The sequence below is a fragment of the Oncorhynchus mykiss genome, chromosome 10, assembly GCF_013265735.2.
Source record: "Oncorhynchus mykiss isolate Arlee chromosome 10, USDA_OmykA_1.1, whole genome shotgun sequence".
In the NCBI taxonomy this organism is placed as follows: domain Eukaryota; kingdom Metazoa; phylum Chordata; class Actinopteri; order Salmoniformes; family Salmonidae; genus Oncorhynchus; species Oncorhynchus mykiss.
Genome location: NC_048574.1, coordinates 36780226 through 36796728, shown reverse-complemented (window position 1 = coordinate 36796728; position 16503 = coordinate 36780226). Strand labels below are relative to the sequence as shown.

Here is a 16503-nt window from a genome sequence, read left to right as displayed (position 1 = left end):
AGAAGACATAAAATCTATGAAATAACACATGGAATCATGTAGTAACTAAAAGTGTTAAGTAAATCAAAATATATTTTAGATAAGTAGCCACCCTTTGCCTTGATGACAGCTTTGCACACACTTGGTATTCTCTCAACCTGGAATGCTTTTCCAACAGTCTTGAAGGAGTTCCCACATATGCTGAGCACTTGTTGGCTGCTTTTCCTTTATTCTGCAGTCCAACTCATCCCAAACCATCTGAATTGGGTTGAGGTTGGGTGATTGTGGAGGCCAGATCATCTGATGCAGCATTCCTTCACTCTCCTCCTTGGTCAAATAGCCCTTACACAGCCTGGAGGTGTGTTGGGTCATTGTCCTGTTGAAAACAAATGATAGTCCAACTAAGAGCAAACTAGATGGGATGGCGTAACGCTGCGGAATACTTTGGTAGCCATGCTGGTTAAGTGTGCCTTCATTTCAAAATAAATCACAGTGTCACCAACAAAGCACCATCACACCTCCTCTGTTCTTCACAGTGGGAACCACACATGCGGAGATCATTGGTTCACCTACTCTGCATCTCACAAAGACAGCGGTTGGGGTAAAAAAATGTAACATTTGGACTCGTCAGACCAAAGGACAGATTTCCACCCGCCTAATGTCCATTGTCGTGTTTCTCGGCCCAAGCAAGTCTCTTCTTATTATTGGTGTCCTTTAGTAGTAGTTTCTTTGCAGCAATTCGACCATGAAGGCCTGATTTTCATGCAGTTTCCTCTGAAAAGTTGATGTTGAGATGTCTGTTACTTGAACTCAAAGCAGTTATTTGGGTTGCAATTTCTGAGGTTGGTAACTCTAATGAACTTATCCTCTGCAGCAGAGGGAACTCTGGGTCTTCCTTTCCTGTGGCGGTCCTCATGAGATCGTTTCATCATAGCGCTTGATGTTTTTTTTTTGACTACACTTGAAGACACTTTCAAAGTTCTTGAAATTTTCCGTATTGACTGACCTTCATGTCTTAAAGTAATGGTGGACTGTTGTTTCTCTTTGCTTATTTGAGCTGTTCTTGCCATAATATGGACTTGGTCTTTTACCAAATAGGACTGTATTCTGTATACCACCCCTACCCTGTAACACAACTGATTGGCTCAAACACAATAAGATTGAAAGAAATTCCACAAAATAACTTCTTTGGGATAGGGGGCAGCATTTTCACTTTTGGATGAATAGCGTGCCCAGAGTAAACTGCCTCCTACTCAGTCCCAGATGCTAATATATGCATATTATTATTAGTATTGGATAGAAAACACTGAAGTTTCTAAAACTGTTTGAATGATGTCTGTGAGTATAACATAACTAATATGGCAGGCAAAAACCTGAGAAAAAATCCAAACAGGAAGTGGGAAATCTGTTTGTAGTTTTTGATCTCAGCCCCTATCGAATACACAATGGGATATGGGTTATTTTCCACTAGATGTCAACAGTCTTTAGAACGTTGTTTCAGGCTTCTACAGTGAAGGGGGGCCGGATGAGAGCTGTTTGACTAAGGGGTCTGCCAGCAGCCTCGTTCTCAGTCACACGCATTTCACATGAGAGGTAGCTCTCGTTCTATTGCTTTTCTACAGACAATGGAATTCTCCGGTTGGAACATTATTGAACATTTATGATAAAAACATCCTAAAGATTGATTCTATACTTAGTTTGACAAGTTTTAGCGCAGTGCACGCTAACCAGGTCGCCAGGTGTACCGTGTTTCCTCCGACACATTAGTGCGGCTGGCTTCCGGGTTGGATGCGCGCTGTGTTAAGAAGCAGTGCGGCCTGGTTGGGTTGTGTTTCGGAGGACGCATGGCTTTTCAACCTTCGTCTCTCTCCAGCCCATATGGGAGTTGTAGCAATGAGACAAGATGGTAACTACTAACAATTGGATACCACAAAATTGGGGAGAAAAGGGGGTAATTTTTTTTTTTTTAAAATGGTGCCTAATACTTGTATGTTTGAGAAATTTGATTTATGGGATTTTTGTTGATTTGTATTTGCCGCCCTGCAATTTCATTGGCTGTTGGCGAGGAACCCCAGTCCTAGACGGGTTAACTTTAAACCAGGCACACCTGTTAACTGAAATGCATTCCAGGTGACTACCTCATGAAGCTGGTTGAGAGAATGTCAAGAGTGTGCAAAGCTGTCAAGGCAAAGGGTGGCTACTTTGAAGAATCTCAAATATAAAGTATATTTTGATTTGTTTAACTCTTTTGGTTACTACATGATTCCATGTGTTATTTCATAGTTTTGATGTCTTCACTATTATTCTACAATGTAGAAAATAGTACAAATAAAGAAAAACCCTTGAATTAGTCAGTGTTCAAACTTTTGACTGGTTACTGTAAGTATTCAGACCCTTTACTTTGCTGAAGCGCCTTTGGCAGCGATTGTAGCCTTGAGTCTTCTTTGGCATGACGCTATAAGCTTGGCACACCTTTATTTGGGGAGTTTCTCCCATTCTTCTCTGCAGATCCTCTCAAGCTCTTTCAGAGACTTGTTCCTGAAGCCACTCCTGCGTTGTCTTGGCTGTGTGCTTAGGGTCGTTGTCCTGTTGGAAGGTGAACACTCGCCCCAGTCTAAGGTCCTGAGCGCTCTGGAGCAGGTTTTCATCAAGGATCTCTCTGTACTTTGCTCCGTTCATCTTTCCCTCGATCTTGACTAGTCTCCCAGTCCCTGCCGCTGAAAAGCATCCCCGCAGCATGATGATGCTGCCACCACGCTTCACCTTCGGGATGGTGCCAGGTTTCCTCCATACGTGACACTTGGCATTCAGGCCAAAGACTTCAATCTTGGTTTCATCAGACAAGAGAATCTTGTTTCTCATGGTCTGAGAATACTTTAGGTGCCTTTTGGCAAACTCCAAGCGGGCTGTTGTATGCTTTTTACGAAGGGGTGGCTTCCGTCTGGCCGACTCTACCATAAGGGCCTGATTGTTGGAATGCTGCAGAGATGGTTGTCCTTCAAGAAGGTTCTCCCATATCCACAGAGGAACTCTGGAGCTCTGTCAGTGACCATCAGGTTCTTGGTCACCTCCCTGACCTTTCTCCCCCGATTGCTCAGTTTGGCCAGCCAGTCAGCTAACTCTAGGAAGAGTCTTGTTGATTCCAAACTTCTTTCATTTAAAAATGATGGAGGCCACTGGGTTCTTGGGGACCTTCAATGCTGCAGTAATTTTTTGGTACTCTTGCCCAGACATTTACCTTCAACACAATCCAGTCTCGGAGCTCTACAGACATTTCCTTCGACCACATGGCTTGGTTTTTGCTCTGACATGCACTGTCAACTGTGGGACCTTAAATAGACAGGTGTGTGCCTTTCCAAACCATGTCCAATCAATTGAATTTAACACAGGTGGACTCCAATCAAGTTGTAGAAACATCTAAAAAATGATCAATGGAAACAGGATGCACCTGAGCTCAATTTCTTTCTTTTTTTATTTGTATTAAATTTGCAAAAATGTCAACCTGTTTTCACTTTGTCATTATAGGGTATTGTGTGTAGAATGAAGAGATTTTTAAAAATCCATTTTAGAATAAGGCTATATTGTAACAAGATGTGGAAAAAAGGGGAGGAGTCTGAATACTTTCCGAATACACTGTATACACATTTGTATCAGATACTGTAGCTGGAGGATGTTCATATTTATTTACTTGCACAGTTTGTAAAGAGAACCATTGATATATTTCCAATTTAGGAATGATCTTTGACTAAGATTACATGTCACAGTAATAAAGTCAAAGGAATGATTTGATTATAGTTTCTGTTTTTATCATTTGCAATATCCTTAACTCTTCACTCATACAGTTTTATATTTTATTGAAATGTGTTAAATTTAAATGTTTCGTAATGTGTGCAACATTAGCAATGTGTAGTTTACATAGTCGTATTTTCACTGAGTAGATGCCCTTCAGTCTGTTATCACTGTGCTCGGTAAGGTTGGAGGTTCTCCTTTAGTTGGCAGAGGGACACGGAAGAACCCACTCCAAAGCCTGCATACAGGGGCTCAGAGAACTGGGCCTTGAATTTGTGGATCAGCTCCATGGCCTCTGACACAGAGTAGAAGGCCACCGTGTTGGCAGTGTAGTCCAAGTACACTCCAACCCGTGTGGCCCGCGGGGCCTCTGGCAGGTCTTTGTCCATCTTGTTGTGCCATGCGGAGTAGCCCGAGTCAGAGCAGAGCAGACTCCAGGACTTGTCGTTGTAGCCCAGCAGACTGTGAGAGTTCTTACTCTTGCGGCTGATGCTCTTATAGGCCACTCCGATTGAGAACTCCCCGCTCCACTCTGCTTCCCAGTAGTACCTGAACCCACCTAGTGACTCCCTGCATAGAACCTGGGAGAAGCCATCGAATCGCTCGGGGTGGTCCGGGTAAAACTGGACTGTTTTCTTCCGCATCACTTTGTGGTTCCCTTCAAACAGAACCAGTTCTTTGTAGGCTGTGTTGGGGTCAAAGGTGAGCGGACAGGAATCTGATGGAAAAGTAATATTTATTGGCGTTATCAGAAAATGATATGATTGAGTTGGTATGAAGAACAGACAAGAACAGACCACTCACATCTCAGGAAGTCTGCCCTAGTTTTGGGTTCCTGAAAATCTGCCCTGGAGGGTGCTGTATTAGTGCCAGAACAAATGATGGATTATATCATCAGAGATAGTCAGATTGAACAAATTATAATTTTTCACAGATAATAAACCAGTGTAAACTTCATAAATATATACCTTTGAATTGTTTGTCTCCACCTCTTGGTGAAAGTATGTAAACAGGGGTATCACTTACTGTAAATGTAAAATTACAGTTGGTTATCACAATGTAATGCTATATTCTTGCTGTACAAAGGCTGTGTTATAGGCGTCTAAGTCGCATTAATATACTAACCTAGCTTGGAGATTTTGCTCAGCTCCTTCTTACAGATGTCATCTAGATGCTCCTTCATGTCGGTGGCAGTCTTCGTGATCTCTCCGAAGGAGAACTGGGGGTTGATTAGTACTTTGGGCACCATGGGCTCAGGAGGAACACACAGCGTGGGGAAATTCTACGTAGTGCAGAAGTAAGAAATGAAATACTGTTTCAGTGAGTCATTTTTTATTAAATAGACACAAGGAGAATAACATATTTGAATTGAATAGACTTGCTTTTCATTGTAATGCCAATGCTAGAGTCATAATATTTTGTTAAATATTGTACTGATCCTTGTTCCGACAGCCGTGTGTCCCCCCTCCCTCTAGTCCACTACCTGTAGGAAGTGGATGTTATCCTCTGTGTCCAGGATCTGGCGCAGCTCAACATCTTTGCGCTGCAGCTCCAGGATCTCCTGCTCCAGCCGCTCCACGTATCCCTCAGCCTGTGACATGGCCACCTGCATGTTGGCCTTAGTCAGCTGGCTCACCTCAGCGTGCCATCGCTCCACTGCCTGCAACATCTCACTGAAGATCTTATCACTGTCCGATATCACCCGCTGGGCATTACTCTGACGTTAGGGGAGGGAGATACTGTATATTACACAAATATCATTGTGTTGTTTTATATGTATGTATATATATATATATATATACAGTGCCTTGCGAAAGTATTCGGCCCCCTTGAACTTTGCGACCTTTTGCCACATTTCAGGCTTCAAACATAAAGATATAAAACTGTATTTTTTTGTGAAGAATCAACAACAAGTGGGACACAATCATGAAGTGGAACGACATTTATTGGATATTTCAAACTTTTTTAACAAATCAAAAACTGAAAAATTGGGCGTGCAAAATTATTCAGCCCCTTTACTTTCAGTGCAGCAAACTCTCTCCAGAAGTTCAGTGAGGATCTCTGAATGATCCAATGTTGGCCTAAATGACTAATGATGATAAATACAATCCACCTGTGTGCAATCAAATCTCCGTATAAATGCACCTGCACTGTGATAGTCTCAGAGGTCCGTTAAAAGCGCAGAGAGCATCATGAAGAACAAGGAACACACCAGGCAGGTCCGAGATACTGTTGTGAAGAAGTTTAAAGCCGGATTTGGATACAAAAAGATTTCCCAAGCTTTAAACATCCCAAGGAGCACTGTGCAAGCGATAATATTGAAATGGAAGGAGTATCAGACCACTGCAAATTTACCAAGACCTGGCCGTCCCTCTAAACTTTCAGCTCATACAAGGAGAAGACTGATCAGAGATGCAGCCAAGAGGCCCATGATCACTCTGGATGAACTGCAGAGATCTACAGCTGAGGTGGGAGACTCTGTCCATAGGACAACAATCAGTCGTATATTGCACAAATCTGGCCTTTATGGAAAAGTGTCAAGAAGAAAGCCATTTCTTAAAGATATCCATAAAAAGTGTTGTTTAAAGTTTGTCACAAGCCACCTGGGAGACACACCAAACATGTGGAAGAAGGTGCTCTGGTCAGATGAAACCAAAATTGAACTTTTTGTCAACAATACAAAACGTTATGTTTGGCGTAAAAGCAACACAGCTGAACACACCATCCCCACTGTCAAACATGGTGGTGGCAGCATCATGGTTTGGGCCTGCTTTTCTTCAGCAGGGACAGGGAAGATGGTTAAAATTGATGGGAAGATGGATGGAGCCAAATACAGGACCATTCTGGAAGAAAACCTGATGGAGTCTGCAAAAGACCTGGGACGGAGATTTGTCTTCCAACAAGACAATGATCCAAAACATAAAGCAAAATCTACAATGGAATGGTTCAAAAATAAACATATCCAGGTGTTAGAATGGCCAAGTCAAAGTCCAGACCTGAATCCAATCGAGAATCTGTGGAAAGAACTGAAAACTGCTGTTCACAAATGCTCTCCATCCAACCTCACTGAGCTTGAGCTGTTTTGCAAGGAGGAATGGGAAAAAATTTCAGCCTCTCGATGTGCAAAACTGATAGAGACATACCCCAAGTGACTTACAGCTGTAATCGCAGCAAAAGGTGGCGCTACAAAGTATTAACTTAAGGGGGCTGAATAATTTTGCACGCCCAATTTTTCAGTTTTTGATTTGTTAAAAAAGTTTGAAATATCCAATAAATGTCGTTCCACTTCATGATTGTGTCCCACTTGTTGTTGATTCTTCACAAAAAAATACAGTTTTATATCTTTATGTTTGAAGCCTGAAATGTGGCAAAAGGTCGCAAAGTTCAAGGGGGCCGAATACTTTCGCAAGGCACTATATATAAAATTAAAAACAAAACATTGCTAACTCACATTGTTTTAATTCATATACTATATCATAGTAATGATTTTGTGCCTCTAAGACAAAAGTTTATGATCAACCAAATATACCATTAATGAAGGGATGTAGTCTCATAAAAAGTACCATATTGACCTAGGAAATGGACCTAACCTTGAGAACGTTAACATTGTGTCTCAACTCCTGCAGTTCCTTCATCTGCTCCTGAATGATGTGCTGGACCTCAGACTGGGTCACTGCCAGGTTTTTCTGTTGAAGAAGAGGAAGAGGAACCACAAGACCCTTTTGTCTTTAGAAGTTTCAAATGAGTTTCAGCCATAGCATTGCAGTTGTCATGTACTGGTAGAGCGGTGAGGGTAGGTATGTGTGTAAGAGCAGTCTTGCCTGTTTCTCAGCGCGCTCCTCCTCAGCAGAGATGATGTTGTGGCTGCGGTGCTCCCGGACTGTACACAGCACACAGATACACATCTGGTCCGAGCGACAGAAGAGCTCCAGGCCCTTCTGGTGCTGCGGACAGATTTTCCTGTCCAGGTGACCCGTCTCATCCACCAGCTTGTGCCTCTTGAAGGTGGCCGACTCGTAGTGAGGCTTGACGTGTGTCTCGCAGTAGTAGGCCAGGCACATCAGGCAGGACTTGACAGCCTTGCTGCGGCGGCCTACACAGAAGTCACACAGTGAATCCCTCTGGAGGTAGGGGAAGGGCTGCAGCTCGAGCTCATGGGTCACGTTGGGCACATTGCGTCTCAGCACGGGGCGAGGGCTGAAAGTGGCCCGGCACTGTGGGCAGCTGTACACCCCCAGGTGGTCGTACTGGTCCCAGTAGATCTTGATGCACTCCAGACAGTAGGTGTCTCCACAGGAGATGGTGACGGGGTCTCGCAGCATGTCTGCACACAGAAGACATGTGTAGCCATCTGGAGGCAGGGGGAAGTTAGACTCAGCCATGGTCCTGCTGGGTCAGACTGTCTGAGACAGGGAAATAACCTGTTAGGAGAAAAGAACTGACTGATCACAGAATGATTCTCCACTGACCTGTGTTTAAAGAGAGTAAAGCCAGAGCCCAGTCCCCCTCCACAGGTATTTAAAGGTGAGGCTGTGTTTTAGTGTAAACAGAGAATACATGAAAAGACACTCAGATGTTTTTGTTGACACAACAGCAGTGAGAGTTTAATGGTGGCCGACAACGTCCACGGTCAAAACAGTCTGTCCTGCTTCTTCTCTGTAAAATAAATCTAGGACCTCTCCTCTGGGACCCCCAGATGTTTCCCAATGTTGTTGTAGCCCTGAACTAACTCACCTGATTCACCTAGTTAAGGGCTTGATGATTAATTAGTTGACAATTTGAATCAGGTGTGCTAGTTGTGTAATAGTTAAAATACATGGACCGTCTGGGAGTCCCTGCGGAGAGGTTTGAGAACCCTAAATCTAGGACACAGCACCATCATGTTTATACGTACACAACACAGTTACAGTAAACATAGCCTAAAGGACAAGGTCAAATCTCTGCCTGTCCCATCTGGGTCAACATGCCCTCTGAATCACACAGTTTAATAATCTACAGTTGAAGTCGGAAGTTTACATACACCTTAGCCAAATACATTTAAACTCAGTTTTTCACAATTCCTGAGATTTAATCCTAATAAAAATTCCCTGATTTAGTTCAGTTAGTATCACCACTTTATTTTAAGAATGTGAAATGTCAGAACAATAGTAGAGAGTGATTTATTTCAGCTTTTATTTCTTTCATCACATTCCCAGTGGGTCAGAAGTTTAGATACACTCAATTAGTATTTGGTAGCATTGCCTTCAAATTGTTTAACCTGGGTCAAACATTTCGGGTAGCCTTCCACAAGCTTCCCACAATAAGTTGGGTGAATTTTGTCCCATTCCTCCTGACAGAACTAGTGTAACTGAGTCAGGTTTGTAGGCATCCTTGCTCGCACACACTTTTTCAGTTCTGCCCACACATTTTCTATAGGATTGAGGTCAGGGCTTTGTAATGGCCACTCCAATACCTTGACTTTGTTGACCTTAAGCCATTTGGCCACAAGTTTGGAAGTATGATTGGGGTCATTGTTCATTTGAAAGACCTATTTGCAACCAAGTTTTAACTGATGTCTTGAGATGTTGCTTCAATATATCCACATAATTTTCCTCCCTCATGGTGCCATCTATTTTGTGAAGTGCACCAGTCACTCCTGCAGCAAAGCACCCCACAACATGATTCTGCCACCCCCATGCTTCACGGTTGGGATGGTGTTCGTCAGCTTGCAAGGCTCCACTTTTTCCTCCAAACATAATGATGGTCATTATGGCCAAACAGTTCTATTTTTATTTCATCAGACCAGAGGATATTTCTCCAAAAAGTACGAACTTTGTCCCCATGTGCAGTTGCAAACCGTAGTCTGGCTTTTTTATGGCGGTTTTGGAGCAGTTGCTTCTTCCTTGCTGAGTGGCCTTTCAGGTTATGTTGATATAGGACTCGTTTTACTGTGGATATAGATACTTTTGTACCTGTTTCCTCCAGCATCTTCACAAGGTCCTTTGCTGTTGTTATGGGATTGATTTGCACTTTTCACACCAAAGTACGTTCATCTCTAGGAGACAGAACGTGTCTCCTTCCTGAGCGGTATGACGGCTGCGAGGTCCCATGGTCTTTGTACTTGTGTACTATTGTTTGTACAGATGAACGTGGTACCTTCAGGCGTTTGGAAATTGCTCCCAAGGAGGAACCAGACTTGTGGAGGTCTACAATTATTTTTCTGGGGTCTTGGCTGATTTCTTTTCATTTTCCCATGATGTCTAGCAAAGAGGCACTGAGTTTGAAGGTAGGCTTGAAATACATCCACAGGTACACCTCCAATTGACTCAAATTCTATCAATTAGCCTATCAGAAGCTTCTAAAGCCATGACATAATTTTCTGTCGTTTTTCAAGCTGTTTAAAGGCACAGTCAATTTAGTGTATGTAAACTTCTGACCCACTGGAATTGTGATACAGTGAATTATAAGTGAAATAATCTGTCTGTAAATTTTTTGGGGACAAATTACAAAGTAGATGTCCTAACCGATTTACTAAAACTATAGTTTGTTAACAAGAAATTTGTGGAGTGGTTGAAAAACGAGTGTTAATGACTCCAACCTAAGTGTATGTAAACTTCCGACTTCAACTGTATGTGTATCTTGTAAACAGAACATTATTCTAGATAATTCCCACTCTCTAGAACGGAACAGAACATTATCCACATGATATTTGTGGTGCCAGTACCAGATTAGCCACTAGAGGGTGGGGTTTCATCCTACATCCTTTCTCATGAAAGGAATGGGTTTCACTGTTCAATTATAATGACCACGTGTTAAAGATGTGTCGAACATGGGGTGAGGGTTATGATTGAGTCAGTGTTAAAAAAAACTAATATGCTTCATAGACAGAGCGAAAGGCAGTGAATAGTAACAAATAAACAGAATTGCTGCGTATGGATTTGTGTATCATGTTAGTTTAAATAAGGTCCTGACTGGCGCAGGGGTCAAAGACACTGTATCTCAGTGTAAGAGGCATCACTGCAGTACCTGGTTTGAATCCAGGCTGCATCACGTCCGGCCGTGATTGGGAGTCCCATCGGGCGGCGCACAATTAATTAGTCCAGCGTCGTCCAGGGTAGTCGTTGTAAATAAGAATTTGTTCTCAACTGACTTGCCTAGTTGAATAAAGGTTAAATAAATAAATACAAGTATTAGATGTTTACTGTTCATGTACAGATTAGTGCTATCCTCATTTTATAGGCTGTTCTTCATGTTTGTCAAAACAAGGGCCCTCTTTGTTGCTCTGGACAGGCAGACAGCGAACAGACAGAGGACAGGGCGTGGTTGCACCAGTTGTGAGCCAAATCATAAAGGACAGAGAGGGGAGGGGGAAGGAGCCCGGGAGGGGGAGAAAGGGAGGGGGTAAGGTTGAGAGAAAGAGGGAGTGAACGAGCAAACGCATGCGCCCAAGAGTGACAGGCAGCATATGATGTCATGGCTTGTGCTGGTCTGTGCTCTCTCTCTCTCCCCACCCTCTGTTCTTCATCTCCCTCCCCTCTCTCTCCACCTCTCTCATCATTGTTAAGGTGGTGTGAGTGGCAGGGCTAGGAGGAGGACACACAGCATTAGCACGGGCATCCCCAGCATCATCACTCAGCATCCCTTCACCTAAAAGGTAAACATGTCTATATTTATAGTTATTCTGTACCGAGTCTATGGACCAGAAATGAAGAGGTTCAAACACAATGCATGACAGAAAATCATAGAAATGAGAAGCCATTTGTTTGACATCATTTAATGTGCTCACTGTCCTCTTTTCGGTTTACTTCTTTTTTGTGCTTTCAGGCATCTTTACTAGACTCCGTTGTCATACTTCATTTGAAATTAACATACGTGTAGACATACATACACTGAGTGTACAAAACATTAGGAACACCTGCTCTTTCCATGACATCAACTGACCAGGTGAATCCAGGCGAAAGCTATTGTCCCTTATTGATGTCACTTGTTAAATCGACTTTAATCAGTCTAGATGAAGGGGTGGAAACAGGTTAAAGAAGGATTTTTAAGCCTTGAGACAATTGAGACATGGATTGTGTGTATGTGTGTCATTCAGAGGGTGAATGGGCAAGATTAAAGAGTTAAGTGCCTTTGAATGGGGTATGGTAGTAGGTGCCAGGTGCACCGGTTTGAGTGTGTCAAGAACTGCAACGCTGCTGGGTTTTTCACACTCAACAGTTTCCTGTGTGTATCAAGAATGGTCCACCCCCCCAAAGGACTTCCAGCCAACTTGACACAATTGTGGGAAGCATTGGAGTCAACATGGGCCAGCATCCCGTTGGAACGCTTTCGACACCTTGTAGAGTCCATGCCCTGATGAATTCAGGGCTGTTCTGAGGGCAGAAGAATGTGTTCTTAATGATTTGTACACTCAGTGTATATTATATGTTATGGGGCTATATTGCATAATGTTTGTGTTTAACTTGTGGAATGTTCCTGTACTGTAAAAAATGACTTCAAGATAATAATAATAATATTTCTTTACATTTTGAATATCAAATGCTCCATGGCCCAGTCTTGGATAAAATACATGAACTTGTTAGCCATCATGAATGGACAAGACCCATTATAAAACAGAGAGAGTGAGCAGTCTGGTGGTCTCATTTAGTGAAAATAATTGAGATATTTTCCGCAACAACAGGCTGATCTCCAGGAATGATACATCATGGAACGTTATTTAATTAAGTAGCTGCCAGAGAGTAGCTGAAACAACAGTAACAGTTCAAGATGGGTGTGTGTGTGGATATGGGTGTGTGTGTGTGGATATGGGTGTGTTTGTGTGGATATGGGTGTGGGTGTGTGTGTGTGTGTGTGGGTGGGTGGGTGGGTGTGTGTGTGTGGATATGGGTGTGTGTGTGTTCACCATAAGTCAGCGACCACAGCAGCCATTTCTTGGTGGGGCAGGGAATCAATCCAGCTAATGGATTTATTACAAACAAGTGAGCATGTGAGTAATGCCCAGAAGACATGGTGTGCTGAATGTCTTGCCTTAACGACCAAATCTCTCCCAATAGTTAATACCTCATTTCCTGTTCGTGGACACACCGCGTCCTCCCAATGTTCTTTCAATATTATGGCAGGGAACCTGGTCTTTGTGTGAGAAACAACAACCCTCTCAACTGTATGCCTTTCTCATACATCCCATCCTTAATGTTGTACCTCTCCCTCTCATCATCTCTCTCTCTCATCATCCGCTTCTATCTCTCTCTCATCACCCCCCTCTCTCATCACCCCCCCCCTCTCTCTCTCTCTCATCATCCCCCCTCTCCCTCATCATCTCTCTCTCTCATCATCCGCTTCTATCTTTCTCTCATCACCCCCCTCTCTCATCACCCCCCCTCTCTCTCTCTCTCCCTCTCTCTCTCTCATCATCACCCCTATCCCTCATCATCTCTACCCCTCTCTTTCTCATCATCTGCCTCTCTCTCTCTCTCTCTCTCTCTTTCTCATCATCCGCCTCTCTCTTTCTCTCTCATATCATCCCCCTCTCTCTCATCACCCCCCCTCTCTCTCACCCCCCTCTCTCTCATCATCCGCTTCTATCTCTCTCTCATCACCCCCCTCTCTCATCACCCCCCCCCCCTCTCTCTCTCTCATCATCCCCCCTCTCCCTCATCATCTCTCTCTCTCATCATCCGCTTCTATCTTTCTCTCATCACCCCCCTCTCTCATCACCCCCCCCTCTCTCTCTCTCCCTCTCTCTCTCTCTCATCATCACCCCTATCCCTCATCATCTCTACCCCTCTCTTTCTCATCATCTGCCTCTCTCTCTCTCTCTCTCTCTCTCTCTCTCTCTCTCTCTCTCTTTCTCATCATCCGCCTCTCTCTTTCTCTCTCATATCATCCCCCTCTCTCTCATCACCCCCCTCTCTCTCACCCCCCTCTCTCTCATCATCTCTCTTGCTCTCATCATCCACCTCTCTCATCATCCCCCCTCTCTCATCATCCCTCTCGCTCTCTCATCCTCTCTCTCTCTCTCATCCCTTTTTCATCCCTCTCTCATCCTTCTCTTGCATCATCCCTCTCTCTCCCTCCCTCTCTGTATAGGACAGAATGGCAGAGGGCTCAGTATCAGAAGCAGAGGTAGAGACGGCCTTCAAGAAGTTTGCCATTCATGGGGACACCAAGGCTACTGGGAAGGAGATGAACGGCAAGAACTTTGCCAAACTCTGCAAGGACTGCCGGGTTATCGACGGCAAGAACGTCACTGCCACCGACGTGGACATCGTCTTCACTAAAGTCAAGTGAGAAACTCCGTACAGTTTCAAATCTCCACACTGAAAGATCCACAGTCATCTTTCTAGTGAGAGGGAAAACGAGAGGGAAAACGACCACAACATTTTGTGTCTATGTATTTTAGGGCGAAGACAGCTCGTGTGATCACCTTTGAGCAATTCAGCCAGGCCCTGTCAGAGTTGGCCCCGAAACGTTTCAAAGGGAAGGGCCAGGAGGAGACGCTGCAGCAGCTCTATGGCCTCATAGCAGGGAAGGAGCCCTCCAACGCGGGCGTCACCGTGAGTGTCTACCTGTCAGCAGCACACTGCCTGATAATGCTGGTCCCAGAGAGAGCAAGAGTGTGTGTGTGTGTGCGCTGTGTGTTTGCATATGTGTAAGGGGTGGGTAAGTTCTTGCTTTGTATGCTCATCTCTCATTCTCTCTTTCCTTCTCTCTTTTTCCTGCTCATAGAAAGTGGCCAAGGCAGCGGCGGTGGACAGACTGACAGACACCACCAAATTCACGGGGGCACACAAGGAGCGTTTTGACGAGACTGGCAAAGGGAAGGGCAAGGCTGGGCGAGAGGAGATCCCAGATGCCAGTGGCTATGTGGGGGCCTACAAGGGCAAGGGCACCTATGAGGATAAGGTCAAGGAAGCATAGGCAGGATAAAGGAAACAGAGTGAGAGCTACTCAGACCCTACCATTTACCCCAAAGGCACCCTAAATACTGGACTTTCAATTAGAACTGAGAACTGAACAGGTACAGGAGGATGGACTGTTCAGTCACTGGATACCATAGTATCAGGGGAGGCCGCAATTGTCAACAATAATTTCTTCTTAACGGACTTGCCTAGTTAAATAAAGGTTACATTTAAAAATGATAAATATATCCTCAGAGTTACAGGGTGGGGTTGGGGTGGTAGGATGGAGAGGGCAGGTGTAACGCTTCCAGTGGGGAGTAAACCTGAATATGAAACATTACCTGTATTAGTTGATAAAGAATAATGATTTCGTAGGGAGAAAATGTACTTAAATAATCTATATACTCCCCCTTCGTAAATGCTCCAGCCCAACCCCTGACCCCATCCCTCCCAGCTTTACTAAACACCTCAGTCAGCACACTTATTACTACAGGAAGTAACTCAGCTCCCTACTACTACAGAAAGTAACTCAGCTCCCTACTACTACAGAAAGTAACTCAGCTTCCTACTACTACAGGAAGTAACTCAGCTCCCTACTACTACAGGAAGTAACTCAGCTCCCTACTACTACAGGAAGTAACTCAGCTTCCTACTACTACAGGAAGTAACTCAGCTTTCTACTACTATACACATTGTGCCTTATCATTGAGGTTGCTTCTAACACTAATGCCCTGGTATTATGCACTTCCTTCACCCACATCCTTCTCAACTGATGTACATAGCTTAATCTGCTCTGCTATAATAACTGTATATTGGAAATGTAAATGGATGAATTAATAAATACATTATTAGATGAAGTAATAGATTAATGAATGGTGAATACATTCAAATATATATCAACTGTATCTGGACATTATAGTCCTTTGCTTGTGCTGTAGATTGGACACATGGAATAAGAGACAGATGAGTCCTCTCCTCCTCTGAGAAGATGAGAACACTGTCTGTTGGAGGACTGGGAGCCTCCTGACTGCACTGCATTGTTGTTCTGTCCTTCCTGATCACTGTCCAGTCTAGCTGTGTCTCCCTCTGTTCTGAAGAGCTGGAAAATACTATGTAAACTCTAAAATAAATCACTGAGCAGCAAATCAGACCATGTGAAATAGTTATTTTTTTTCTCTCTGTCACACACACACACACACACACACACACACACACACACACACACACACACACACACACACACACACACACACACACACACACACACACACACACACACACACACACACACACACACACACACACACAAATCTCTATCAATTCATGTCAAAGTCACAGGGATTAGTACTATTCCTTTGGGTACTGCACACCCCAAAACACAGTATCTGTCCCTAATATCTTTACAAAGCCAGTCTGCTTCCTCTGTTATTAAGTCCCATACTGGTGCAACAAGGCAACAAAGTGAATGAGGACCTCCCCAAGACATAGTCACCCCCTGTCTATCTGAGACCTGTGCTGAGCTGAAAGATGTGAGGTGAGACACATGGAATGGTGTTTATGGTAGTTGACTGTCCTCTGTAGTATGTTGCTATGGGTGGAACATCCCTCTGGAGTAGGTGATGAATGATGCTCTGCTTGCATGTGACATTCTATGTCATGTTCAGTGGGAGAGTGCTTTGGTGAATGTTCAGATCAGTTCAGCATAGTTCAATCCACTACTGTGTTATGAATGTACTTAAAAATAAATGCCTTGTGTGTGAGGGTGTGTCTGTGTCGTGTTCTGTCTTCTCTCCCCGGTATCGTGCTGCTGTGTGTTTTGTAGACAGGATCTACTCCTGGAACAGCCCGGGACAACACT

At 43.9% G+C, this 16503-nt stretch overlaps 2 protein-coding genes across 3 annotated transcripts; one reads left to right on the top strand and one right to left on the bottom strand.

The window, feature by feature from the left end:
- Positions 1–3649: 3649 nt before the first annotated feature.
- LOC110533785 (tripartite motif-containing protein 16) lies at positions 3650–8269 on the bottom strand. Its single transcript, XM_021618298.2, has 7 exons — positions 7590–8269; positions 7359–7454; positions 5252–5485; positions 4894–5050; positions 4737–4793; positions 4573–4626; positions 3650–4486 (listed from the first exon to the last, which is right to left on the bottom strand). The coding sequence occupies exons 1-7, from the start codon at positions 8148–8150 to the stop codon at positions 3936–3938; spliced, it is 1710 nt and encodes a 569-aa protein (XP_021473973.1). The 5' UTR covers positions 8151–8269; the 3' UTR covers positions 3650–3935.
- A 2972-nt stretch (positions 8270–11241) lies between these two features.
- Positions 11242–15795, top strand: LOC110533783 (tubulin polymerization-promoting protein family member 3). Of its 2 annotated transcripts, none has more exons than XM_021618296.2 (4): positions 11242–11401; positions 13834–14030; positions 14147–14300; positions 14473–15795. In XM_021618296.2, the coding sequence occupies exons 2-4, from the start codon at positions 13840–13842 to the stop codon at positions 14662–14664; spliced, it is 537 nt and encodes a 178-aa protein (XP_021473971.1). In that variant the 5' UTR covers positions 11242–11401; positions 13834–13839; the 3' UTR covers positions 14665–15795. The 2 variants fall into 2 exon arrangements, with proteins under 2 accessions (XP_021473971.1, XP_021473972.1); XM_021618297.2 differs by having other exon boundaries at positions 11274–11401; positions 13839–14030.
- The last annotated feature ends 708 nt before the right edge of the window (positions 15796–16503 follow it).

Excerpts from the sequence above, each read along its gene's own strand:
- LOC110533783 (XM_021618296.2), top strand. The coding sequence starts at position 13,840 with ATGGCAGAGGGCTCAGTATCAGAAGCAGAGGTAGAGACGGCCTTCAAG. Across the intron at positions 14,031-14,146 it reads ATCGTCTTCACTAAAGTCAA|GGCGAAGACAGCTCGTGTGA; the intron begins GTGAGAAACTCC and ends TATGTATTTTAG. Across the intron at positions 14,301-14,472 it reads CCTCCAACGCGGGCGTCACC|AAAGTGGCCAAGGCAGCGGC; the intron begins GTGAGTGTCTAC and ends TCCTGCTCATAG.
- LOC110533785 (XM_021618298.2), bottom strand. The coding sequence starts at position 8,150 with ATGGCTGAGTCTAACTTCCCCCTGCCTCCAGATGGCTACACATGTCTT. Across the intron at positions 7,455-7,589 it reads AGGAGCGCGCTGAGAAACAG|AAAAACCTGGCAGTGACCCA; the intron begins GCAAGACTGCTC and ends CTTCTTCAACAG. Across the intron at positions 4,487-4,572 it reads TAGGGCAGACTTCCTGAGAT|ATTCCTGTCCGCTCACCTTT; the intron begins GTGAGTGGTCTG and ends CTTTTCCATCAG.